Source organism: Apodemus sylvaticus, chromosome 14 (assembly GCF_947179515.1).
Source record: "Apodemus sylvaticus chromosome 14, mApoSyl1.1, whole genome shotgun sequence".
NCBI classification, from domain to species: Eukaryota; Metazoa; Chordata; class Mammalia; order Rodentia; family Muridae; genus Apodemus; species Apodemus sylvaticus.
This window is the reverse complement of record NC_067485.1, coordinates 79052618-79078209: the sequence shown is the minus strand read 5'-3', so window position 1 is coordinate 79078209 and position 25592 is coordinate 79052618. Positions and strand designations below refer to the sequence as shown.

The following is a 25592-nucleotide window of genomic DNA, read 5'->3' as shown; positions in this document are numbered from 1 at the left end:
GTAGAATTTTAGGAAGCTTACAACTCCGCTTTCGGCTGTATGCTCCTCGACCCGGAAGGTAATCATCTGAAGCTAGCGGAGCTTCTACGGGTGCCTGGAGGAGGACGTGTGCACATCCTCCTTGCGCCACGAGAGGCGCCGGTGTCTCTAGCGGTGGCGCCTGATTCTACGGAGACTGCAGCTTCTGTCTGATCCTTTTTCCTTTCCTCCTCCATCCCTTCCACATCCCACAGCTTAGTGTAGGTAAGTGGGCGCGAGCCAATCTCGGTACTAAGTGTCCTTGGAGAGGGGACGGGAAAGAAGGGCGCGAGCACAACTGATGGTGCACAGAGTGCAGCCCGCCGCGCGCGCGCGCGCCTCCTCGCCCGCGCCTGAGCGCGAGACGAGAACCCGGGATCCAGGCGGAGCAGCCTGGACTAGGAGAGGAGCCCGGGAACAGCACGGTGAACGTGTGAACACGTCAGTTGAGGCTTCTACAAGAAGGATGGCTCCTTCTCATTCCCGAAAGTAGATTTTTAGAGACACGGAAGAAATCCCGCATGCACGATCCTGGGGAGGAGGGGGGTATTTTACGATCCTGAAGATGAAAGAAGCGATGTTCGTCTGAAAAATCAAGAGAAAGAGGAAAATTATGTCTTTTAAGCTTGAAGTTTATTCAGTCCAGTTGGAAGTTGCCAGTGTGGAAAAGCACAGGTTTTTATCAGTGTCTTTGCAATGATGAAATCATAAAGGTTGGAAGAGTTGCATACGACAACTTGTGATATCATTTTTCCTCCCTACTCCCTTTTCCACCTATCATCCTACAAAGTTCAGTTTTGTTTATTTAAAAAAGGGAAAAACAACAACAACAAAACCCGAGCTGCAAGAGACAGGCCTTTAAAACCCTCTGGTGCTTCCTATAATGTACAACCCTTGGGCAAGTTCCAAGCACGTATTTGTCCAAAAGCACCACATTTCTGATACCCTCGCAAAAAAATAAATTGCATTTCCCCTAGTGTATCTAAGCAGTTTAAGTTAGCAAGAGAAAAAACCCAGCCACTGTGGACTTCTTTAGAAAGGTTATTTGTTAGAATTGATCAATAGAATCCTCTGTATTTTGAATTAGAACACACATACACACACACAGGAGAGGTATAATTCCTTTAAAAATGTTTCAGGTAAAGTGGCATTGCTTAAAGAATACATTTCAAAATCAAGATAAATGGATTATAATGTCGCGGTGCATACTGAAGGGATGTGGATGCTGAGCTTCTTGTTAAGATTCTGTGATATCCAGAATTAATCAGTCCTGGGTGTTGTTTGTTCTGTTGTTTTGGTACATAGTCTCCCTATCTACGCTCCTGTCTGGCCTGGAACTCTTTGGTTATCAATCCGTGGGCGAGACCCTCTTACAAGTCCTTTATCAGATGTTCTATAGACCAGATATTCACATTGCAATTCCTGACACCAAATTACAATTGCAAAGTTGCAACGAAATAATTTTATAGTGGGATGTGGGGTGTCACCACAACATGAAGAACTGTGTAAAGGATGGGCACATGAGAACTACTGCTGTGTAGACCAAGCTGGCCTCAAACTCACAAAGATCCACTTGCCTCAGTAGTCTCTCCAGTGCTAGGATCAAGGGAGTGTACCACCAGGTCTGGCTAGTCCTCTGTGATGTAAGAAAAAACAGCAATTATCCATATCTTCCCTTTGCTTTTTCTGGAGAATGGTGCCTTTTCTACAAGACACAGAGCATATGTGAGAGACCACGGAATACTTGTTTTATTTGACCTAGAAACAAAGTTGGGGGTGGGGCAGGATGTGAGCAGAGGTTGGGGATGTATTTGAGTAAAGCACTTTTTGTTGTAGATAGGAATGTTACCCATCTGGGTGAAGCAGTACAGCCCAGCAAACCTTTGGGCATAGAGACTGAAGCAGTTATTTGTAGAGAGTCAGCTAAGTTTATAAGCTTCAGGAAGAGTGCAGGGAAGGAAATGGAACAGTCTTGTATATTCTGTGTTTTTAGTATCTGTTTGCAGTGCTGCAGGAGGTTCTGCTATAGACCTAACCAGCTTTCAGTAAACTGACGCTACACATGAAGGGTGTTCAAGTGTTTGAACGGTGGAGTTCATTTATTAGCTAAATTTGACTACCATGTTTGTCTTCATGTAGCCTTGCTGGTTTTTTCTGTCCAGTTTTCTTCCTTGAAGGTCTTAAAATAAAGTGGTGGGAAAAAATCATATTATCAAATATTTTAAAACTTTCTCCCAGCCCCCCCCCCCCCTCCGAGTTTCTCTGTAGCCCTGGCTGTCCTGGAACTCACTCTGTAGACCAGGCTGCCCTTAAACTCAGAAATCCTCCTGCCTCTGCCTCCCAAGTGCTGGGATTAAAGGTGTGTGCCACCACTGCTAGGCTTTTAATGATCTTTTGTCTTAGGAAGAAAGATAGTCACGATAATATAACAAAATAGATGTTAACTGTTTAACTGTCACGGTACAAGGTACCATGAAGCAATAGCAGTTTATTAGCAGGACGAGGGAACTTTCATTTACTGTTAGTGTGTTGCCAATGCAGGTGACTATGAACCACAAGTACATGGAGAGCAGAGGACAGTTTTTCCATTTGGGGGAGTCAGTTCTTCCCACTGTGGAATCCTGGGAAGACTCAAGCTTGTACTGTAAGCACTTTGACCTGCTGAGCTATCCCACCAGCCCCTTGGGTTTTTTTTTTTTTTTTTTTTCAGTACTCAAATGGTTAGGGCCAGGTGACTTACTGAGTAATTCTAAAATGGAAAACAAAGACAATAAAAACACATTAGAGGCAGGCGGATTTCTGAGTTTGCGGCCATCCTGGTCTATAGAGTGAGTTCCAGGAAGCCAGGACTACACAGAGAAACCCTGTCTCGAAAAACCAAAAGAAAAAAAAAAAAACAAACCACATTTTCTTTCTTGAACTCCTAACATGAATTTTAGATTACTATTTCCAATGTTATAAACTTAGTGTGTCCAAATATGACCGACTCCGATCTTTTTTTGTTTGTTTGTTTGGTTTTTTTTTTTTTTTTTGGTTTTTTTTTTTGGTTTTTTGGATTTGGTTTTTTTGAGACAGGGTTTCTCTGTATAGCCCTGGCTGTCCTGGAACTCACTCTGTAGACCAGGCTGGCCTCGAACTCAGAAATCTGCCTGCCTCTGCCTCCCAGAGTGCTGGGATTACTGGCCTGCGCCACCACCGCCCGGCTCTGATCTTTCTTTTAATGTTCCAGTCTCCTTCAGGATCGTATTGGCATTACCTCATGTTCACGCCCCTAAAAGCTGTTTTAGAACAAATAATAAACTTCACTGTTGTTTGTTACTGCCAACACCCCGCTGCATACTCATTATCTCTCGCCTGAAACTGTTACAAGAAGTTCCTTACACGACTCATTACTTTGTGGCTATAATCAATTAACCCTCCCAAGGGTCATTACAGTCAGTTCCCTATGCTCACCTAGAATTAAGTGGTATAATAATAAACTACCTTAAGTGTTTTTTTTTATAAATCACTGAGTAGTGTAATCTCAATAAATGTCAGTTCCCTCCCCTTAGCACCTACTATCCACTCCTGCCCGGAGAACTTCAGTGGCTTTCGACTCTTACCAACGTGAGTACAGTAGTTCTTCAGTCTGAGAATGGTTTTCAGTGAAGGAAAGAGTGCTGAAATCCATTTGATGTGGGTCCCAAAATTTTACCATGTATAGTATAAAAGAGTGCATGCCTTCTGCTTTTTTTTAAAGTAAACTTTTAAAGTTATACTAGCCAAAATTATTTAATATTTTTTACTAGGTATTTCATTCTTTGTTCTTTATTAAATAAAATGACTTTCTTTCGTTTGGAAGTTAATCCTTTGACAGTTTTATACATGTACTTACTAGTTGCGTGCTGGTTACTTTCTTCTAGCCCTCTTTCATGTCCTTCCCAACCTTATCAGCACCCCTCCTCCCTATCAGGTCCTTTCCCAGATTCATGACTTTCAGTTCTGTTATGTGACCCATTTGGTTTAGTCAGAGCCATCTGTGTGACCATTGGACTGGGATTGCCAGTTGGAGCTTGGTGGTGGCATGATGGCTACTCAGCTGTTGACAGTGATTCCTACTTTCTGTGTGCGCGCGCGCCGCCGCGCGCGCGTGTGTGTGTGTGTGTGTGTGTGTGTGTGTGTGTGTGTGTGTGTGTGAAAACGGCTCAACAATGAGAGTCAGGGCCCCCTGAGTCCCTCCCCTTCTTATTTGTCTGGCTCTTGAGCAACCATTGCAATAATCAGTAGTTTCGGGGAGTTCTTGACTGCAGTGGCTGTTCCTAAGTTGACATTTTACAGCCCCTCTTCCTGTCTGCCAACCTTTCCGATCTTTTCTCCCAGCCTTCCACAGCATTCCCCTGAGCCTTGACAGGGATGCTGTAGATGTCTTGTGTGGGGCGGAGCACTCAGCCACAGCTCCCAACACTGTACGCAGCCACAAAACCCTCACTTCCTCCCAGCTCACGGGAAGGAGGCTCTTGGTTAATCTGAGAGTGCTCATTGTTTACAGATATAAATATGTGCATTTAGACACTTGTTCTCTGTTGCTGTGCACTTTTGAGTCAGGTTTCCATACCAATATGGGTTCCCTCCTGTGGAGAATAGGTACCAAAATCCAATAAAGGGAGGTTGAGCTGGGCCACCGCTCACACGGTGGCACACACCTGTAATTTGCAGAGGCAAGCGGACTTCTGAGTTCTCAGCCAGCCTGGTCTACAGAGTTCCAGGACAGCCAGGGCTATACATAGAAACCCTGTCTTGAAAAAAACAAATCCCCCCCCCCCCCCCCCCCCCCCCGCCGCCCAAAAAAAAGGCAGTTGGTCGCCCCCATGACAATTGTGGCACCGTTGCCAGGCATGTTGGTATCAGTTCCAGGGCTCACAGCTGGGTAAGGCTGGTGGTGACTTGTCTTTTCCCAGCAGCCAGCAGAGAGGTGTCCAGCTCAGGCCCAGCTTCGCTGCCCTGTGCCATGCAGCCAAGCTGTGTGGTAACTTCAGCAGTAAGGTCTTACCGAGCGGGCAACCAAGAGCAGTGACAAGATCCTGTATTTTTCTGTGGGCCTCCTAGGGCCTCCCTGACTAACAAACAACTCATAAAAGGTTGTCCTGCTCCGGACATGCAGATATTTGTTTGATAACTCATTCCAAGGATGAAGTTTTGGTTTTGTTGTTGTTTTGATTGTTTTTGTTGTTGTTTTTGTTTGTTATTTTTGTTTGTTTTTGTTTTGTCTTGTTGGGTATCCAACTTATTTTAAAAGAAAACTTTAGTTGGAAGATTATAGGGTTTAAAAGATTTTATTTAATTATTTATATGTGAGTACACTGTAGCTGTCTTCAGACACCAGAACAGGGCGTCAGATCTCATTACGGATGGTTGTAAGCCACCATGTGGTTGCTGGAATTTGAACTCAGGACCTTCCGAAGAGCAGTCAGTGTTTTTAACCCCCGAGCCATCTCTCCAGCCCAGATTATAGGTTTCTACGTGACTTTGGGGAGTGGGGGGCTGGCCCGCCCCTTTAAAAAATACCTGTGGTCTGTGCATATGAGAGTGCAAACACACACAGCAAGTGTGCGGAAGTCAGAGTACAAACTCAGATGCCAGTCCTACCCTATACCTTGTTTGAGGTAGGGCATCTCTTGTTTGCATATTAAAGGGTAGCTGTCCTGCAAGATCCTAGGGCTGCTCCTGTCTCGGCCTCCCAAGAGTAGTCTTCGGAGTGCAGCCATTAGAGAGATGCGACTCTGCGGCCTGCTTTTACGTGGGTCCCAGGAATCTGATCAGGTCTTCAGACTTGCTTGGCCAGCACTTGTACACGATTAGCTCTGGGTTTTTAAGGCCCAGGCTGGCCACAGGCTCACGGTAGCTGGGGAGGGTTTTGACCTTCAGTTCCCCCTCTGCTTCCTAAGGGCTGACAGACAGACAAGCACAGCCACACCCAGTTTAGATCCGATGCGGACGTAGTTCTGGGGGTGCTGGCGAAGCACTCTACCAACTGAGCTGTATGCCTAGCCCCTTCAGATGGCATCTGTGTGTCTGTCCTTCCTTTCTCCCTTCCTTCTTTCCTTCCCTCCTTCCTTTGTGTTTTCCAAGACAGCCCAGTCTATCTAGAACTCTGCGTATAGACCAGGCTGGCCTCAAACTCACAGAGATCCGACTGCCTCTCCCTCCAGAGTGCTGGGATTAAGAGCATGCGCTGCCGTGTTTTTCTTTTTTAAGACAAGATCTCACTGTATAGACCCGGCTGGTACTGAGGTCCCACAATCCTCCTGTCTCTCCCTCCTGAGTACTGGAAGTAAAGGCAAGTGTTGTCAGGTGTGGTATCACATACTTTAATTCCAGCACTTGGGAGGCGGAAGCAGGCTGGTGTCTTAGTTCAAGGCCAGGCTGGGCTACATAGAAAGATGCTAAGAGAACAAACAAAGACTTATTACCGTACCGGTGATGATGACTTTTTTGTTTGTTTGTTTTTTGGATTTTGTTTTTTCAAGACAGGGTTTCTCTGTGTAGCCCTGGCTGTCCTGGAACTCACTTTGTACACCAGGCTGGCCTCGACTCAGAAATCTGCCTGCCTCTGCCTCCCAGAGTGCTGGGATTACAGGCGTGCGCCACCACCGCCCGGCTGGTGATGTCCTTTAAAAAACAATCATACTAAATTATTTCTTCAGATTCTTTATTTGTTGTTGTTGCTGTTGGTGGTGGTGGTGGCGGTGGTGTTAACTTTTTTAGGACTAGGAGATAGTTTATTCAGAAAGTGCTTGCTGTTCAAGACAGCGGAGTTTGAGCGCCCGCACCCATGTGAACAGCCAAGGATCCTGGTTCAGCTTGCAGCTCAGGGCTGGGGAGCAGGGACTGGAGGCTCTGGCATATGAAGGACAGTCAGCCCAAGGTAATTGTTAAGCCCAGGTCCCAGGGTCAAACCTTGTCTCAGCAGCTTCTGAGAAACAAACAGGGCTGACTCTGGCCTGCTCACACATGTGCACATGCATGAACCTGTACCCTAGCCACACACGGGCTTGTATACATCCCACACACAGACTTACATGCTCTTTCTCAAAGAGCCTTGTTGGTTTCTCTGGCCACTATAGAGCGATAGTCCCTACTGCCTTCCGGTCAGTGGGGGCTTACTTTGAACTATAATCACCATATTATCCCTGCGGGACTTACAGTGTCAGCCTCCCGAGCCGCTAGGACTGTAGCATGCACCATCCGTCATACTTGGCAAAGTCCTGCTTCTGAAACACCATGAGCATTAAGCAAGACTGGTGACGTTACTCAGATTTTATCCGAGAGATAAGCTTTCTTTCACTTTCCATTTTGACCAAACTGCAGGTGTTCAAGGAATGGTAGTGCTGAGCCAGACTTTATTTAGTTTCTAGTTTCGCTTTTGCATCCTAACTCCCACGTACCTCTTTTATAATTTTTTTTAATTTTTGAAATTATAATTCCAGTATTTCTCCTTTGCCTTTCTTTCCTCCAAGCCCTATAGTATACACTTCCTTACTCACTTTCAAATCCATGTCTTCTTTTTTTTTTGTTTTGTTTTGTTTTTTGTTTTAGTTTTGGGTTTTGTTGTTGGTTTTTTTTTTTTTTTTTTTTTTTTTTTTTTTTGGATTTGGTTTTTTTCGAGACAGGGTTTCCCTGGCTGTCCTGGAACTTACTCTGTAGACCAGGCTGGCCTCAAACTCAGAAATTAGCCTGCCTCTACTTCCCAAAGTGCTGGGATTACAGGCGCGCGCCACCACCGCCCGGCTTCATTAATTGTTATTGCATGTTATAGTCCTAAATATCTCCTGTTTTCAGGATCAACCATCTGGTATTGAGCCACCAGTTGTGTCTCCTCTGGGGAAGACTGTTTCTCTCGCTGTCTGCTACCTTTGTCGCCTGTGAAATTGTGCCTCCTGATCCACCCAGCTGCCGTTACTCACTGTGAAATACACAGATTGATTTAGTATTAGCCACTAGTGTGCGTCCCTTTCATAGAACCTCATACTCGCTGTTTTGAGCCAGAACCACCTGGAGTACTAACAGGACAGTGTGCTGTAACCAGGCAGGGTTATGTACTTAGCGTGCAGGGACCCCACCAAATGTTCTTGGGAATGTGTGTACAGATGTCAATGACGTCAGTTGGGTGTACGGTTTTCTTTTAAACAGAGGTGGGGGAAAGGCTGAGCTTTGGAGAGCTTGGTGGCCATATGTCCCCCTGTGCTTAGTTTGACTTCAGTTTCCGTGGAGTACTCCCACCTTTTGCAATTTCTTCCTAGCCGGTTCTCAAAACCGGCCCCACCTGGCGTTTGGCGGGCGTGGTGCTCCCACCTGTATTCCCAACACACAGGATGAGGCAAGCCCCAGATTCCACCAATTAAAAAAAAAGAAAGAAAGCTAAAGAACTTTATGGGCGAGGCACTTAGCGCAAGTGTTCATACCATTGTAGACACAGTGAGTGTGTCCGTCTGTAGAGCTGCATCTGCCTAAAAGTTCTTTTTCTTTAGAATTAGAAGTTGAAATTTCCTTGCATCAGCACGTTTCCTTCTGTTGTGTGTCATTGGTCAGAAGGAACGGATCTCTAGAAGATCAAAGGCTCTCTAGCCAGACTCAGTGGCCCAGGCCTCTCTGATCCCAGCACCTGACCAGTGGAGGCCCTAGCATCTTGCCTGAACTCCACGAGGTCTTGTCTCAAGAAACCAAGAAGAGATCTCCACTCTTGTCTGTGAGTCTGCAGTGTGCGGGGTGGGGCTCGCTGGGTCTCCCACTTTGGCGGGTTGGCTGTGGTCTTTGTTGGTTACCTGTGGTGGTGGAAACCATTTCTCGCAGTCGGTGACACTTTTAAAGCCTACCTAAGGAAAAGGACTTCTGAGTCACTTCTCAGAGGAGTCCCCAGCTTGCCTGTTCTCCTGGGCAGGCCGCACATGTCAGCATGCTGAGTGACTGACTGACTGAACTGTAGTCTGTTGCTCCCTTCCAGAGTCTCTTCAGAGCTGGAGTCTTCCTCACTGTGTTTATCCCCCTTAAAACTGGGGCTCCCTTGACAAACTTCTCCTGTTGGTTCTACCTCCCCTCTAGAGGAGGGATCCCAGAAGTCAGAGCCTTTCTCTCATCTGACCGTTGAGTGTTGGTCGTATGTGATGGGCCTACCACAGTGAGGGCTAGCCTGCCGTTGTCATCAGAATTGACTTGTTTTTTTAAGGCACAAAGGAGTTTGAATGCATGTTGCTTTGTTGTTGGTTGGGTTGTAGACTGTTGGTAAGAAAATCGATGCCTACACAGCCGATGCGGTGGAGTCTGTAAACTCAATTTCAACCAGTTACAGGTAGGAAGTGTTAGGGGTGAGGTGGGGCTGTATCTCTGTTGAACTTAAGTACTTTTATTTTTTCATTATTCCCTGAGCAATACTATATAATGTCTATATAGCATAGACATTATATTAAATATTATGTGTTTCAGAGATTATTTGAAATTTACAAGAGGATATAAATTTAAGGTTAGGTTAAATACAGATGTTACACCATTTAACTTAAGTGACCACGTGAATTTTGATATTTAAGGAAGGTGGGGGTCCTGGAATCGAAGCCACGCCCTAAGCCCAGGAGTGAGGAGGGGAATAGTTTTGAGGACTTGGGAAGGTCTTCTGAGAAACCTCAGAAGATATGGAGGAATGAAGAGTGGGGGTGGAAGAGAACGCCTTGGGGGGGCTCAGGATGGCCCCAGCCGTTCTGCTGGGTGCCGGGTGCCGGGAAGGACTAGGGCCTGCGCTCAGGGCTGTAGGGCAGCCAGGTGTGCCACACCCGAGCCCAGTCCGCCGGCGAACAGCGGTTCTAGAGAGCAGAGGAAAGTCCGTTTGTTAACAAAAACCCCTTTAAGACACTTGTTTTGCTGGTGTACACTGAGGTGCCAGGCTGAAGGCGCTTGCACTAACCAGGGTCCAGTCCAGTGCAGCCGAGGGTGCGGCTCACTGTGAACCAATGGAAAGGGGTCGCTGGAGAAGGAAAGGGGGGGGGGGGTCCCCGCTAGGCTTCGCAGTGGCAACACCGAAAGCAAGAAGGTGAGAAGCGTAAGCAGTCACTAGCCAGTGTAAATCCAAGCTTTAGAAAGGCGAGTCCAGAAATGGAGCGGAATCCAAGAGAGAGTGAGGGTGCAGTGGGAGGCGGGAGGTGAGGGTGCGGGGGAGGCGGGATCGGCTCCTAGTAGACTGTCCCTGGCTAACTCTCACTGACATAGATCCTCGCTCACTTTTAAGGGTAAATGGGACACAGCAGTGCGCATGCTTGATAACGCGCATATCTAGTTGCTCTGACTTTGAGAATGAGCCGACCTTACCGGGACCCTGGTTAGTGCAAGCTGAGTGTAAGCAGAACGGCTCTGGGCTCTGCACGCCTTCTCAGGCGTTCTCCCAGAGAGGCCCGTGACGCTGTCAGTAGATAATCTTTTTTCACTAGTAAGTCCTTTACTGCCCGTGGTGCGGGAGCCTGAACAAACCTCACTCACTTCCTTACAGCTTGAAGTTTCCGCCTGAGGACTGTGGAGGCCAGCAGGTCGAAATGGATACCCAGGAATCAACAGACTCTTCTCCTCCCGCCAAGCAGCGAGTTATTTCAGAGGAGGTGGGTGGAGTTTGTTTTCCGGCCCTTTCCCCACCCACAGACTAGCCAGGGTAGAGAGAAGACACAGGCAGGTTCTCATTCCGTGGGGTTTTCAAGACAGGGTTTCTCTGTGTAGCCCTGGCTGTCCAGAAACTCACTCTGTAGACCAGGCTGGCCTCGAACTCAGAAATCCGCCTGCCTCTGCCTCCCAAGTGCTGGGATTAAAGGCGTGTGCCAGCGCCACCCAGCTGGAGTTTGCATTCTTGGAAATACTTGGCACATGGTTTTCTCTTCCATTTTAGACTAAGCTACATTGTGCTTTATCCACCTTAATCCATGTATTAATGAAATTGAGAGTAAGTAGATTTTGGCTCCTGAGAAATTCTTTCTAAAAATTGCCCTAGATAAAAAAAACAAATACGTGGTTTTGAGGTTTCATATTTAGTAATTACATCTTAGCTATCTGTTATCCTGGCATAAACATTTAAAATAATAAAAACTTTAATTGTTCATTGTAGATCAAATTCCATTGAGTTCTAGAACTAAGTGTCTGCCTCTTACTGTGTCACTAAGTGAAGCTTTTAGGGGCTTCTTCTCTCAGGAACCAGTTGTTGTAGTGGGTAAATTTTAAATAGTTCATCTCAGGACTTGGGTCCTTAACACTTTCTTGAAAATCTTTTTGATTTAGAATTTTTCCATATTGTCTGTGAACAGATCAGATAATGATTAGGTTGGTGTTGGCGGGGGTTGGGTCGAGTAAGAAAGGGCGTCGTGTTCACAGAGAAACCTCCTCAGCTCATTATAGAGCCTGCCATAGGTGAGTGACCCGCCCAGACTCCTCTGTGTGTGCAGAGCAGTTCCTGGTGTCTGTCTTGGATTGGGTGGGAACCTGGGTGTCAGAAAGAAAGTCAAGTCTTTGATTTATTTTCCCCATGGTCCACTGTCCTAATAAAATCTTCCCTCCAGCTACACAGCCATGTGGCCAGCCTTGCACCCTTCCTGGGCTCAGAACTTAGCTCTCCCACCCGGTGCACTGCCCGCCAACCTCTCCCCCACAGCCCTGGAGTTTCTTCGGTTTGGCAGGTGACAAGAGCCTGCTGTCACTGAGCCGCTCCAGCACCACTCCCATCCCGAGACTTTAACTCTGCCCTCCTCTGCCTCTACCTGAAAAACTCAAAAACAAAAACTAGAAAAACGAGATCCACCCTTAGGAAAACAACTCTGAATATTTATTCCAAGCTAGAAACTCACCCACAAGTTCCTGTGAGGGAAGCAAATTGGGAGAAGGAAACAGAAAATCTGCAAGAATACACCTTTTGATTTTAAAAAGACCAACCTGATTTGAAAGTTTCCAACCTTATAACTGTTGCTTTTGTTTTAGTTGATCTCAGAAGGAAAATGGGTCAAATTTGAAAAAACAACTTACATGGACCCCACCGGTAAAACCAGGTAAATGCGGTTCTCCTGTTTCTGTCTTCAGTTTTTCCAGGTCTCTGTTGAGTGTAATGAGCACTGGTGTTTCTTGAGGAAGCTCGAGTTTAAACAGAGACTCGGGCAGCTCTTACTACAATGTTTGGGTCATTGCTAGTCCGTGAATAAAACAACCATAGTTGTTACTATAACCAACCTTCAATTCTAGCTCCAGTCTTCATGTGCAGTGGACCTAAAGTTTGTGACTGTGGCTTGACAGGCTACAGAGCATTCTTCCTTGTATTGCTTCCTTCTAGAAAAATCAAATTTTTTATGTCTAAGTTAGAAAAACTAAACAGCAAAACCATTCCTGGCTTTGAAGTAAAACATAGGTGTTTATACTCTAGAACTTTGTAATGTATGTTGGGAAAGAATTCCCTAAGCTATAATAACATATCAAGATAAAGAAACTTTTTACCTCACAGTTCCACTCCTGGGAATTTGCTTAGAAAATCACCTAGTGCTTAGAATTCGGTTTATGCGCTAAAATGCTCAACAAAAATTGAGACAGAAGGTACACTAAGCACCCTAGCATGCGGAGCACGAGTTAGGGGTCCAGCTCCTTGGAGTGCAGGGATAGCTGTACAGGCGCCCACTCCGCCCAGAACAGGCCGTCAGGTTCCCTGACTAAAGCAGTGTGAGCGTGGGCACTGGGAACCAAATGCTAGTCCTCTTCAAGAACAGCAACTGTGGTCCTTAACCACAGAATCAGCTCTCCAGCCCTGATATATGTGTGTGCTAAGCTCCGGGAAGTGGTGTATAAAGGGGCGGGGCATGATGGCCCACGGGTTTAATGTCAGCACTAAGGAGAGAGAGAACAAAGCCATGGCTACTATAACTAACAGGAACTGTGGCCACAGCTCAGTGGTGTGACACTTGTCTAGCATGTGCAAACCCTGGACATGATCCCAGATGCCACAAAAAATAATGGGAATCACTAGGAAAAATATAATGTATTAAATATACTTACTACTCAATGAATTGTGATAAATAAAATAGAATTAAGCTGTTGTGTCACACCAAGTTATTAGAAAAAATTCTCATTTGCTACACAGTCATGGGAGAATCATGTTTGTATATTGTATGAGCAAACGCATTGATCGTCAAGGTGACCAGACATGGATCTGTTGATGATTGTCTCTACTGAAGCAGCACAAACAGTAAATCCTGTTCGTGGAGAGAGGTGGGAGGCATTAGCAGAATGCAGACAGATAGAGCTACATATGAAATAAGCAGACCCAGGACGGCCAGTGCTGCCAAGTGCAGGACGTGCGGTGGAATGTGTACAGAGGTACGAGAGCTCAGCATAGTGACATCGTGTGGCTCTGTTTTTCCTGAAAGTGCAGCCGTTAACACTAAGAAATCTAATGCAGTTGTCCTCAACCTGTGAGTCACGACCCCTTTGGGGGTTGACCAGTCATGGGGGTTGTCATCATAAACAACTGATATTTACATTATGATTCATAACAGTAGCAAAAATACAGTTATGAAGCAGCAGTGAAAACAGTATTATGGTTGGGTCACCTCAACATGAGAAACTATGTTAAAGCGTTGCAGCATTAGGAAACTGAGAGCCACTGTTCTAAAAATTATCTGTCAGTTCACACCCAGTTATCTTTACCTGGCCAGCCTTTGGGTATTTATTGATCAGAAAAATATCTAAATTATTGTCTCATTTAGCACTGCTATTGCTGCAATGAAACAACAGGGCCAAAGCAGCTTGGGGAGGAGGAAAGAAAGGGTTTGTTTGGTCATGCTTGCATGTCACTGTTCATCATCAGAGAAAGCCAAGGCAGGAACCTGGAGGCAGGAGCTGAAGCACGGCCGTGGAGGGCGCTGCTGGCTTGTTCCTCATGGCTTGCTCAGCCTGCTTTCTTATAGAACCCAGGACCACCTGTCTGAGGGTGGGACCACCCACAATGGGCTGGGCCTTCCCCCATCAATCACTAATTAAGAAAATGCCTACTGGCTTGCCTACACTCGGTCTCACTGAGACATTTTCAGTTGAGGTTCCCTCTCTGTCTGGTGACACTAGCTTGTATCAAGTTAGAATAAAAGTGCCCAACACAGTCATTGGGGGGTTTCTCCCCCACCCACACTCCTGCCGAATTCCTGTGTGTAGGTTTCATTCCAGAGAGTCTAGTCTTTAATTTGGGAATGAACTTTTAAGTCTAAGTACCATGTTTGTGCTGCCTGCACGGAGCATACTTGCTCTTCCTCTTCCATATGTAACCCTTCCTCTGGTCATTAATGAAGATCATGCACAGCATTAATAGCTCTTAGTATAATGTCAAGCTCTCAAGGATAGCTATAGACCATGTTTTACTAATTTGTAAAAAAAAAAAAAAAATCCAATACCTATTACCCCAAAGGAAAACATATGCATAAAGAATAAAATAATCAAAGGGTTATTTGCTGCTGCCTGGATCATGGGAGAAGCATGTAGAATTAGTTCTAGAAGTGTTGAGTACTAGGGTTAAGTCCTTCCCCTTGCCTTTGAGAGGGGGCGAGTCACCCTTTGCTCCCTCCTACCCTGCGCACCAGTAGCTGGAGGTAGAAAGCCACCAGGCGTCTACTGAGAAGGTGACAGTGGAGTAACTGAATGGAGACCGGTTCTGCAGCTGGGAGGGGCTCCTCCAGACTGCTTTCCTCTCAGTGCACAAGGGAGGAAACTGTCCACCCAGCTGGTGGAGAGACAGAGGCTAAGTTCTTTCTCCCCGTGGTGTCCATGTGCTGAGTCCTAGGAGAGCGGCTGAGCCATCTGGCCCTTGGCGCAGACGTTGAATGTGTTTATTCTCCTGTGATGATGTATGGCTCTCTACTCCCTGTCGACCTCACCTTCCCGTGTAATGAAGCTCCTCTCTGTTCTCCTTATTCCTAGTGTCTGGGATGGGACCTTCAGTGCTTTGCCCCGCACTGTCTTCAGTCTTTAGGACTAACCTTAAGAGGCACAGAGACCTGTGGCAAAGGTGTTTTGTCTCTTGTGATCTGTATTACTTACTGGGAACTGCTTGTTGGTTGGCTTCTTGCTACTAACAGGAGTGTTAGGCTGCTGTGACTTGTCACAGCAGGTCACAGCAAAAAAGTCTGGTGGGTTTGGTTTGGCTTGGTTTTTTTCATTTTCACCCTATAAAACTAGTTCTAGTTCTGAAAGGTGTACAGTCAGAAAGTGTTTTTGTTGATTCTTGTTTTAAGCCAGATTAAATATCTGTAACTTTTTGTAGAAATGTGATATTATCAAAACCCAAGAACAACAGGAAAAAAGCATAAACAAGAAGGTCCCTTGGAGTGGGAGTCCTATAACTTACTGTCCGCAGCCTAGCGCGCGGAGTATAATCCTCCCTTTAGGACACACTGACAGTGGATGCCTGGCCACCTCCGTCATTATTATAGTGCTGCTTTCCCCCAAGAGATGAGAACTAAAGGGGGGAGTTTCTTGTTATTCCCTCCCCTTTTCCAGGATATATTTTCCTGTAACCTAATTTTCCATATAATTCTGCATGATGTTCCTGTAAGAACAGGCAGAATAGCAGAGATATTACCAAAACCTGAGAACAGACAGCCAGGAACAAATCACTGACACAAATTAAAGCCATAAAAGAGAGCAAGGATATGACTTCCAGCACTCCCCACCCCTCAGGAACCTGTCTTTTCCTCATACATAAGGCTGCACTCCTGCAAAGAAAATCTGAATTCCTCAGATAGTGGGAAGAAGGTTCTGCTTTCTTGAGCTGTGTAGTTTAGTCACGTATTTTAAACCTGCATAATTTCTGTGGTTCACCTTGTGCATGTCATCCTTTGTTCTTGGAAATGCATCTGGAATGTCCCTAGGGGCAGATTGCATCGCTGTGGAAAGGCCTAGAAAGCTGTACCAGCTATGCTTCTCACTGTAGCGTGATGATTCAGACCGGGGTGTCCTGAGGATGCTGGGACCCCAGGCAGTGCTCAGCTACTTTCTGCTTAGATGGCAGCCAGAGGCTGAGGGGGAGGGTGGTGGCGAAGTTCTTTCTATTCACATGCACTACAAGAAAGCACAGTTGGCCACTGAAGTACAGATCTGTACTGTGCGCGCCAGACACTGATTAGCATATTTGCATGCCTTGCATCAATGATGTGCTGATAGTCTACAGAAAACCTAAGAACATTTTTCCCTTTGACACTAATGATTTTTTTCTTTGTTCTCTGCCTGCATAGAACTTGGGAAACAGTGAAACTTACAACCAGGAAGGGAAAATCTGCTGATGGTATGACTGTTATAACTCTCTTTATGAAGGAAGTTAGCACATGAGATTTTAAGATGACATTTAACAGAAGCAAAGAGCTTAAAGCAGTATTGCCCTCAATTGGATCTTTTATGTGAGACTCTCCTGTTTGACAATGTTACATTCCAAAGCTCTCTGTGTGAGTAAATTCTGGCCCCCATCTTCTAAGCTAGGGACAGTTTTGAAGAATAGATGTGTTAAGCTTTATAGCCAAACACATGGCAGTATAATCTGAAGCCATGCTCTGTTCTGTGTGTGGTGTGTTAGACCCCTGGAAGCCTCTGTGCTCTGAAGGTGAGTGCCTTTGGGTGTGGTGAGATGCCCTCCCCACCTTCACGATTCAGTTAGAAGGAAAAGAACTGGGAAAGGTGTTCAGTTCGCTTCCCCTCCCTCCAGGCAGAAATGTCTTGGCTACAAGCATTCCAGAAGCATCCTGGTAGCCGGATGTTGTCTGGGAAGCTGAGCTGCTGACCAGTCCTTCTTTCTGATTGTCCATCTTGATCTGACTAGTTTTTGCTGGAAGCAAGCAGTCACTTCACTGTAGCTGCTCTTACCTGTCAGTATCTGCGAGACAGTCTCTCCTTTGTGGTGTCTGTCTCCAGAGCCAGTGGCTTTCTGGTTTTAAGGCGAGTTATTTGTAGCTTATATATATGCTACAGCAGCAGAAGCCAGTCTGTCGGCAGACACTGTGGACCTTAGCTGGCCTCTCGTGTGAAGGTGGTCCCGCAGCACGCAGACCTCTTTCTGTGACACACGTCACTTCCCTGGCCACCGCTGCATGGGGAGGAGCCTCCCACCCTCCACCCTGTATGACACACTTGGTTTCCATTTCAGTTTCATTTTTTAAGAAATTATGTCTGGGTCTGGAGGTGCATATCTGAATTCCTATATACTTGGGAGGCTAGGCAGAAAAATCCTGAGTTTGAGTTATTCTGGACAGTAAAAACAGCATAGTAAGACTCTATGTAAAATAAAAAGATGAGTAGAAAGTGATATTGTGACAATTAAAATGAACTTTTTATAATAAAAAAAATCACAGTGTTACCTTTTACATTTTAAGGTGAGACTAGTTTCAAGTTTGGCTGCCAACACGTAGATTAAGTTAATTTGCTTAAGAGCAAATTCAGAGTGATTTGCCTTCAGATCTGAAATTTGTATTGGACTGCTGTGAACAGGCAGCTGGCCTGCCAACCTTCCTGATCAGGACTCCTCAGCTGTGTTTCTTCCTGACAGTCGTGTCGGTCATACCTGTGCTGCAGAGAACCCTTCATCATGAGTGCATCGTTCTGGTGAAGCAGTTCCGGCCCCCAATGGGCGGCTACTGCCTGGAGTTTCCAGCAGGTGAGGAACTCCACTCAGGTCCTTAGCCTGAGACTGAGCATTGCCTTGCTTAGATGGTAGCATCGCTTCATCTGTCTAGGTAGCTATAAATCAGTGATACACATTGCTAAGGCTGGGGACGTGGTACAGCCGTTAAAGTCCTTGAATGTAAGCAAGAGGACCTGAGTGTGGATCCCTAGAGTCCTGTAGCAGCCCTGTACTCACAGGCGTTTCATAGTAGTAAGTACTTCAGACTCGGAATTGCAGAAGCTGTAACTAAAAGACACGTCCATCTACCATAAATGCATGGGACAAGAAAACTCTTGGTTTTATGTAGAGGTATTTTTTAGTTTCACTATAATTAAGCCATCCAGAGTTTGATACACAGTATTATAGCAATTGATTGGACTGTACCCATATGAAGAGATTAATAACCCCCCTGTATCTGTTGCAAATGATATTGTGTTATCATGTGGTATCTGTTACAAATGTACTTCTAAAGCGAGGTTCATGAAGCTCAGGTACAGTGTTTACCAGAATGCAGAGCTCTGGGCCACATTCCCCAGGCTGCAGTGGGAAGGCCCAGTCCATGGCAATATAGAGCTAACTCTTCTTCATTGCCATTTTAGTGAGATGTCAGTAACACTGAAAGGGATTTCATGGCCTGCGTTTTACTTATTCTCTCCATGGCTATGTTCAGGAAACTAAGCCTGAGTTATTATTTACTTCATGTTTGGCCTATCTGTTCCTCATAGTGACCATGATAATGACCTCGTCCACCCCCCTCTGACTCTTCATTGTTGGGCCTCAGTATTTTTCTATGAGGAAGGAAAGCAAGAAAGGTACATTGTCACCATACAAAAAAAGGAAACCAGAATCAGCTTCTTGTACTATAGTCACACACAGTCCAAGACCCAGCCCTTTTGGCTACCACTGAATCACCTTTCCTCACAGTGCTGTCCCCCTTGTACAGAATGTGGTTGACATTCATGTGGTGAGAAACATCTATAGATAGAAGCACAAGGCCCGAGGAAAACCTATCATAATATACTTGGTGTGCAAGGATCACTTTGACTCTTGCAACCCAGCTCCTTAGAAACTGTCACATTTTCAAGGCACACTTGCTTCCCATGTCCTCCAGGGTTAATCGAAGATGGAGAAAGCCCAGAAGCAGCTGCTCTGCGGGAGCTGGAGGAGGAAACTGGCTACAAAGGCGACGTTGCCGAATGCTCTCCAGGTTTGTCTTCTTTCGGGTGTCAGCTTCCTGAACATCACTAAAGCTGGGGTTCTGCATGGTTGGGGTGCAGGCAGAGAGGAGCCAAGGATTTAGATTGGTTTCCAGCCAGGTGCAGTGGCACATTGTAATGTTAGTCCTCCAGGACAGAGGCAGGAGGATGGAGAGTTGGAGGTCAACTTGGGCTATACAGTAAGACAGTGTTTCAGTGCCCCTTCCTCCAAGTTAAAAAAGGGGGAATTATTCTCCATCTGAGAGTGGACTGCTCCTCTGCATGGGAGCAAGTTGGAGGACCTGAAATTGGGAAATTGTTGGTTAAGTTGCCTTGAGAGCACAGTCGCCCTTCCTCCTTCCTCAGCATGGCTGTACCATGCTCACTAGTGTCATCATCAGAACTGTCCAAGCCTTCAGACTTCCCACACGTGACTCCCGAACTCCAGGAAGCTTGAGAGAGCTTTTTGAGTACAGGTTGTACAAGTCCAGCAGTGTCTCCTGAGTATGTACCATGTTGAATGAGACCTGAGCCCACCTCTTCTAGGACAGTTAGTGAAACAGCAGCGAGGGACTGGAGCCCTTGTCTCATTTCCTAAGACAGTTGTCACTTCCCACAGCTGTGTGCATGGATCCAGGCTTGTCAAACTGCACCACACATGTTGTCACAGTGACCATCAATGGAGACGATGCAGAAAATGTAAGGCCAAAACCCAAACCAGGTAAGGCTGTGGTAATGCATTTAAACGGGTTAAGTTGCACTGAGTCTCTTTGTCACTTGCTAATGCAGCATAGTTTTCCTGGAGAGGCGCAGTCTCTCTCCAAAGCCTTGTGAGCACTCACCTGATTTTTGGGTGGGTAGGTGTTTTGGCATTTTCTGTATGAGTTCATTGGCCTTTTATGTATTTTTTTAAATGTTAAGCTAGGAAAATTATAAAATGTATAGTTTTGTTTTGGTTTTTTGTTTTGTTTTGTTTTGTTTGGTTTGGTTTGGTTTTTTTTGGATTTGGTTTTTTCGAGACAGGGTTTCTCTTTGTAGCCCTGGCTGTCCTGGAACTCACTCTGTAGACCAGGCTGGCCTTGAACTCAGAAATCTGTCTGCCTCTGCCTCCCAGAGTGCTGGGATTACAGGTGTGCCCAGCAAAGGCTTAATTGTTTAAACTGAAAATAGACATCAGACATAGAAGACACAGGAGCTTCCCAAAAAGTTAAATATAGAATCATCTAGGATATAGTCTTTGCAAAAGAAATAAACTAAAAACAACTGAAAGCAAGAGACTGAGATTCTAATGCACATAATAGTAACCTCATTCACAGTAGCCAGGAGAGGCCAGCCAGGATTCTACCAGCGGATGGATAATGAAATGTACAGTTTTGATACACAGAAGAACCTCAATCATGTGCTACATTCTGAAGGACAAATGTGTGATTCTACTGATACAAAGCACCTAGAATAGACATTTATAGGACAAAGTGGAGCTTATAGGGATGAAGAGTTACTATTGAGCGAATTCCATTTGTTTAATTATTTGAAATGCAAATATTCATAAGACATTTAGGAGTCCCTCAAAAATTTAAATTTTTGGATGAAAAAATTGTGAGCATAAGACTCTCTTAATCTTGCTGAATTTTTATATTTAAAAATCATTGAAGTAGCCAGGCATGGTGGTGCACGCCTGTAATCCCAGCACTTGGGAGGCAGAGGCAGGCGGATTTCTGAGTTCGAGGCCAGCCTGGTCTACAGAGTGAGTTCCAGGACAGCCAGAAACCCTGTCTAGAAAAAAGAAAAAAAAAAAATCATTGAAGTGATAAATGTTGTACTGTGGTTTTCTACAGGTATAAATGTAGTAAATGTACATTATAGGATATACTTAAATTTTGCTGTGAAATGTTTGATTTGGAGAATAACAGTTGAAATTAACTTTACTGCAATATATGTAGAAATCGTAGGTTTCTGTTAGACTCTCTAAGTCTAAGACTTGCACTAAAGTCTTCCAAAGACATGCCATAGCAGGGATCTAAAACATATATGTTCTTCCCTCCTTGTTTTCAGGGGATGGAGGTATGTCATTCAACTCCCCGTGGCTGGGCCTATGACGGCCTGATGGAGCGGTGGTGGCTGCAGGCGTGGGGCTACTGGGGTTTGCTGCTCTTCTTAGCCCTGTGTTCACTGCATTCTGTTTGTTTAGAATTTGTGGAAGTGATTTCTTTACCAAAGAATGATCTGCTGACAAGACTTGACGGTAAGCACTCTTCAGGTTAACACCCAGCCTCTCTTGGCTTCCTGTCCCCTTCTCTGTACACTAGGCCATTAAGTGTAATTCCTTTGTCTTCATCTCATTCATTTCAGACACCTAGAAACTGTTGAAAACTACTGTTGAACTATGTGAGTTCTCCGGTTCAAGTGATGTACAGTTCAAAAGTTTTAAAAGAGAAATGTTGTGTCAAGGGAAGGCTATAGTAAGGCCCCTTTTTATTTGTTTTGGTTTGTTTTTTCAAGACAGGGTTTCTCTGTGTAGCCCTGGCTGTCCTGGAACTCACTCTGTAGACCAGGCTGGCCTCGAACTCAGAAATCCTCCTGCCTCTGCCTCTCAAGTGCTGGGATTAAAGGCGTGTGCCACCACTGCCCGGCGTAAGGCCCCTTTTTAAATTTTTCCCCTACATAATAGCGATCATTTTCCTGCTGTCTAACTAAAACTATTGAGTGCTTAAGAGCTTTGATCCATACCAGAGTGAGGCTCTGCTGTGCTGGAACACTGGATAGTCCTTATGGAAATCAAATCCCAGTAGATACTGGCAGGCCTTCCTGCGGTATGGAGCAGTAGCGCTTCCTGCTCCTCTGAGCCCTAGCTCTATGCATCCATCTGTGAGGCAGCAGCAGAGCCTCTGCGTGAGCCCAACACTATCAGCTCTAGATGAGGAAACTGAAAACGTATTTTTTAATTGGTTACTTTGGAGATTGACACAAAATAACTTGAAATATTTGTTGATCTCAAACAGTCCATAATTCCTCCCCACCAGTGACTTACGGTTTCACTTAAGCAGAGAGCTCTATTTTGAAATGTCTATTTGTTTGAAAAGTTTGAAAACTATTATTTATTTTCTTTCGAAAACTATGATTTCATAGTCCTAGACAGCTTCGATTTCTTCACCTTCTCAAAAACTAGACCTAGGGTAAATTAATCTCAGTACCTAAAGCCAAATTAAATGTGGACATTTATTCAGGAAAGCTATGGCAACCAGTGTAAGGCAGTGCAGCTCTGCCACTGGTGCAGCTCTGCCACCGCTATCCTTTATCAGTTTCTAGCCTCATTTTCCTAAATCAAGAATAAGCCCCTTTCTCTGAAGGTGCATGAGAAAAATTAAATAGATAATACTGACAAAGTACCTTGCCTCCAGGTGCATAAATAATATGTGATAGATGTTTTATTTATAGAATATTCTTTTAAAAACTTATTTTTCTACCCACCTGACTTCCCTTCTGGTCTTTGAAGGGGATACTCAGCAAGAAAGAACTACTTTACCTAACTTCAGTATAACCAAAATATATTAGTCAATACTTACATGCTAGTCTGTAACGGTAGCAACCACAACACTCCTGCACAGGTACCAAGGACATGAACCCAGACTTCAGAGATTCATTCAGGTTTGAACTTGCTCCCAGACAAGTGGCAAGGACACTGGGCCAGTGTGGTGAGGACTGAGCCTGATGAGTTACCTGCTATGTCGCTACTTTTAATCCTTTAATTTTAAAGATACTGTGTCCCCAGCATCTAGTACTGGCAACAGCATAAACAGTGATGGCTAGACTCTCCTCTCACAGTTATAGTGTGAACGGTGAACAGTGATGGCTGGGCTCCCCTCTCACGGTTACAGTGTGAACAGTGATGGCTGGGCTCTCCTCTCACGGTTACAGTGTGAACAGTGATGGCTAGACTCTCCTCTCACAGTTATAGTGTGAACGGTGAACAGTGATGGCTGGGCTCTCCTCTCACGGTTACAGTGTGAACAGTGATGGCTAGACTCTCCTCTCACAGTTATAGTGTGAACGGTGAACAGTGATGGCTGGGCTCTCCTCTCATGGTTTCACTGTGAACAGTGATGGCTGGGCTCTCCTCTCACGGTTACAGTGTGAACAGTGATGGCTGGGCTCCCCTCTGTTTCAGTGTGAACAGTGATGGCTGGGCTCTCCTCTCACGGTTTCAGTGTGAACAGTGATGGCTGGGCTCTCCTCTCACGGTTACAGTGTGAACAGTGATGGCTGGGCTCCCCTCTGTTTCAGTGTGAACAGTGATGGCTGGGCTCTCCTCTCACGGTTTCAGTGTGAACAGTGATGGCTGGGCTCTCCTCTCACGGTTACAGTGTGAACAGTGATGGCTGGGCTCCCCTCTGTTTCAGTGTGAACAGTGATGGCTGGGCTCTCCTCTCACGGTTACAGTGTGAACAGTGATGGCTGGGCTCCCCTCTGTTTCAGTGTGAACAGTGATGGCTGGGCTCTCCTCTCACGGTTACAGTGTGAACAGTGATGGCTGGGCTCCCCTCTCACTGTTTCAGTGTGAACAGTGATGGCTGGGCTCTCCTCACTGTTACAGTGTGAACAGTGATGGCTGGGCTCCCCTCTCACTGTTTCAGTGTGAACAGTGATGGCTGGGCTCTCCTCTCATGGTTAGAGTGTGAACAGTGATGGCTGGGCTCTCCTCTCACGGTTACAGTGTGAATAGTGATGGCTGGGCTCTCCTCTCACTGTTACAGTGTGAACAGTGATGGCTGGGCTCTCCTCTCACTGTTTCAGTGTGAACAGTGATGGCTGGGCTCTCCTCTCAGGGTTTCAGTGTGAACAGTGATGGCTGGGCTCTCCTCTCACTATCTCCGCAGTCTCTAAACTAACCTATTTGCTTCTTTAGCAATGGGAGCAGAAGATCATCTTACAGTGGATGCCAGGGTCTACGCCTATGCGCTGGCACTGAAACACGCCAACTCGAAGCCGTTCGAAGTGCCCTTCCTCAAATTTTAAGGCCAAGGAGGACACTGGCCATGTTTTGTAAATGAAACCATGAGGCCTTCACTATTCAATGTATTCAATCAAGTTTAATGTCGATCATAAATCAGCTTTTTCATAAAATAAAAGCAGCACAGACTGCATGTGGTATGGAATTATAATTACAGAGAGGATGTAACCTTCATTTAAACTTGTTAAATACTCATGGAAATGAACGTATATAGGTATGTTTAAATGTATTAAGCCTCACCTAGTCTAGAAGGTGAGGGTATTTCTCAGGAATAGACTCAAGCTCCAAATTAGGTCATCTGTTTATATCCTCAATTCCTAAAATTATGTACTTAAGTCTGCAAATAGCTATTAATTAGGCTCACATTTAAAAATTAGAAGGCTGGGGTTGTTTCATTTTGAGACAGGGTAATAACATCCCTGGGCCTGTCTTGGAATTCACTCTGTAGAGCAGGCCCAGCTTGTACTTAAGAGACCTGCCTGCCTCTGCCTTCTGAGTGCTGGGACTAAAGGGCACACACCAGCACACCCAGCCAAAAGGAGAGTTTTAAAAGAGAGACCCCAGTAAGGACTTACTGGCTTCTCCTAATTCTAATTAATATGGGATCCATTTGGGTAGTAGATGTAAAATCAACAGAGCATAAACATTTGTGGTAAAAGCGTACTACTTGTACATGCTTATAATCCACCTTGGAAGGCTGAGACAGGAGGATTGCAAATGTAGCCAGTTTAAGTTCCATTATGAAACTCTGTATCTCAGAAATAATTTTTTAAATGTATTTAATATTCTCATAAGGCCACTTAATTCCTAGAAGTATACCAAGATAATGCTTCAGTAGTAAACATAGTTAATTCTTAATATATTAAGGCTAAGAGGCTGAAAACCCAGGATCCCTCCCTCAAGTGTGCATACTTCAGTTTTCTAACCTTACCTCAGAAAATACTTGTTTTCCAAAACTAAACCCACAGTAAAAAGATTAATGTGGATTCTACATGTATATGGACACCCATAGTAATGAGTATAGGCAGATATATTAGCCAACTATCTGGCATATTACTCAGACTACACAAGAAATGCAGACATGGTTTCTAGAATATGCTAGGCGCCAGTGTTCCGGGCTCATTTCCTTGTTCTGAGGAGCAGTGCTCCTGTGACAACTGGACCTCTCATCAGCTCCAGGGCTGTCTGTCCAGCCACCAGCAGGAGTCAGCATGCTGCTCACTGCCCAGCTCACGCCTGCAGCCTGGTCCAGGGGGTAGGTAGATCCTGGGGACCTTATAAAAGCGGTTTCCCCAGGGGCAGTAGTACAACATGACATATATTTTTATGCACAAAAATGTAGTAAGCTCTTTATACAAATCTATCCTGGACTTCTTAGTGATGGAAATCTGGAACTTTGTAGACCAAGTCTGCTTTCATAATGAAAATTAACACCCATTATAGTTCAGTAGCTTTCCCTGCGACTCTAACCCTTCAATTTTTTCTTTGGTTTTTAATCATGGGCCTATCTCCCCAGATAACCAACTTTTCCCTGTAAGTTCCCTAGGACTTGTGTTTCACTGTGTTGTCTCCTTCCCTCTTCTGAAGTGAGGATACAGGCTCCACACATTCACCCTTTCCATAGAGCAGGTAATATAGGTAGGTAAAAATGGCCTTTGAGTATTGGCCATCTTCCCTGGCTCCCGTGGCTCTT

The 25592-nt window shown here is 45.3% G+C and overlaps 1 protein-coding gene across 2 annotated transcripts; it reads left to right on the top strand.

Moving 5' to 3' along the window:
* Positions 1-123: 123 nt before the first annotated feature.
* Positions 124-24050, top strand: Nudt5 (nudix hydrolase 5). Of its 2 annotated transcripts, XM_052157753.1 has the most exons (10): positions 124-243; positions 10529-10634; positions 11995-12062; positions 16278-16327; positions 17579-17686; positions 18807-18902; positions 19511-19612; positions 20944-20952; positions 21080-21133; positions 23795-24050. In XM_052157753.1, the coding sequence occupies exons 2-10, from the start codon at positions 10572-10574 to the stop codon at positions 23902-23904; spliced, it is 660 nt and encodes a 219-aa protein (XP_052013713.1). In that variant the 5' UTR covers positions 124-243; positions 10529-10571; the 3' UTR covers positions 23905-24050. The 2 variants fall into 2 exon arrangements, with proteins under 2 accessions (XP_052013713.1, XP_052013714.1); XM_052157754.1 differs by lacking the exon at positions 20944-20952.
* The last annotated feature ends 1542 nt before the right edge of the window (positions 24051-25592 follow it).

Bases quoted from the DNA above. Each gene is read 5' to 3' on its own strand.
- Nudt5 (XM_052157753.1), top strand. From the start codon at position 10,572: ATGGATACCCAGGAATCAACAGACTCTTCTCCTCCCGCCAAGCAGCGA. The intron at 10,635-11,994 runs GTGGGTGGAGTT...CTTTTGTTTTAG, and splicing joins AGCGAGTTATTTCAGAGGAG to TTGATCTCAGAAGGAAAATG. The intron at 16,328-17,578 runs GTATGACTGTTA...TCTTCCTGACAG, and splicing joins GAAGGGAAAATCTGCTGATG to TCGTGTCGGTCATACCTGTG.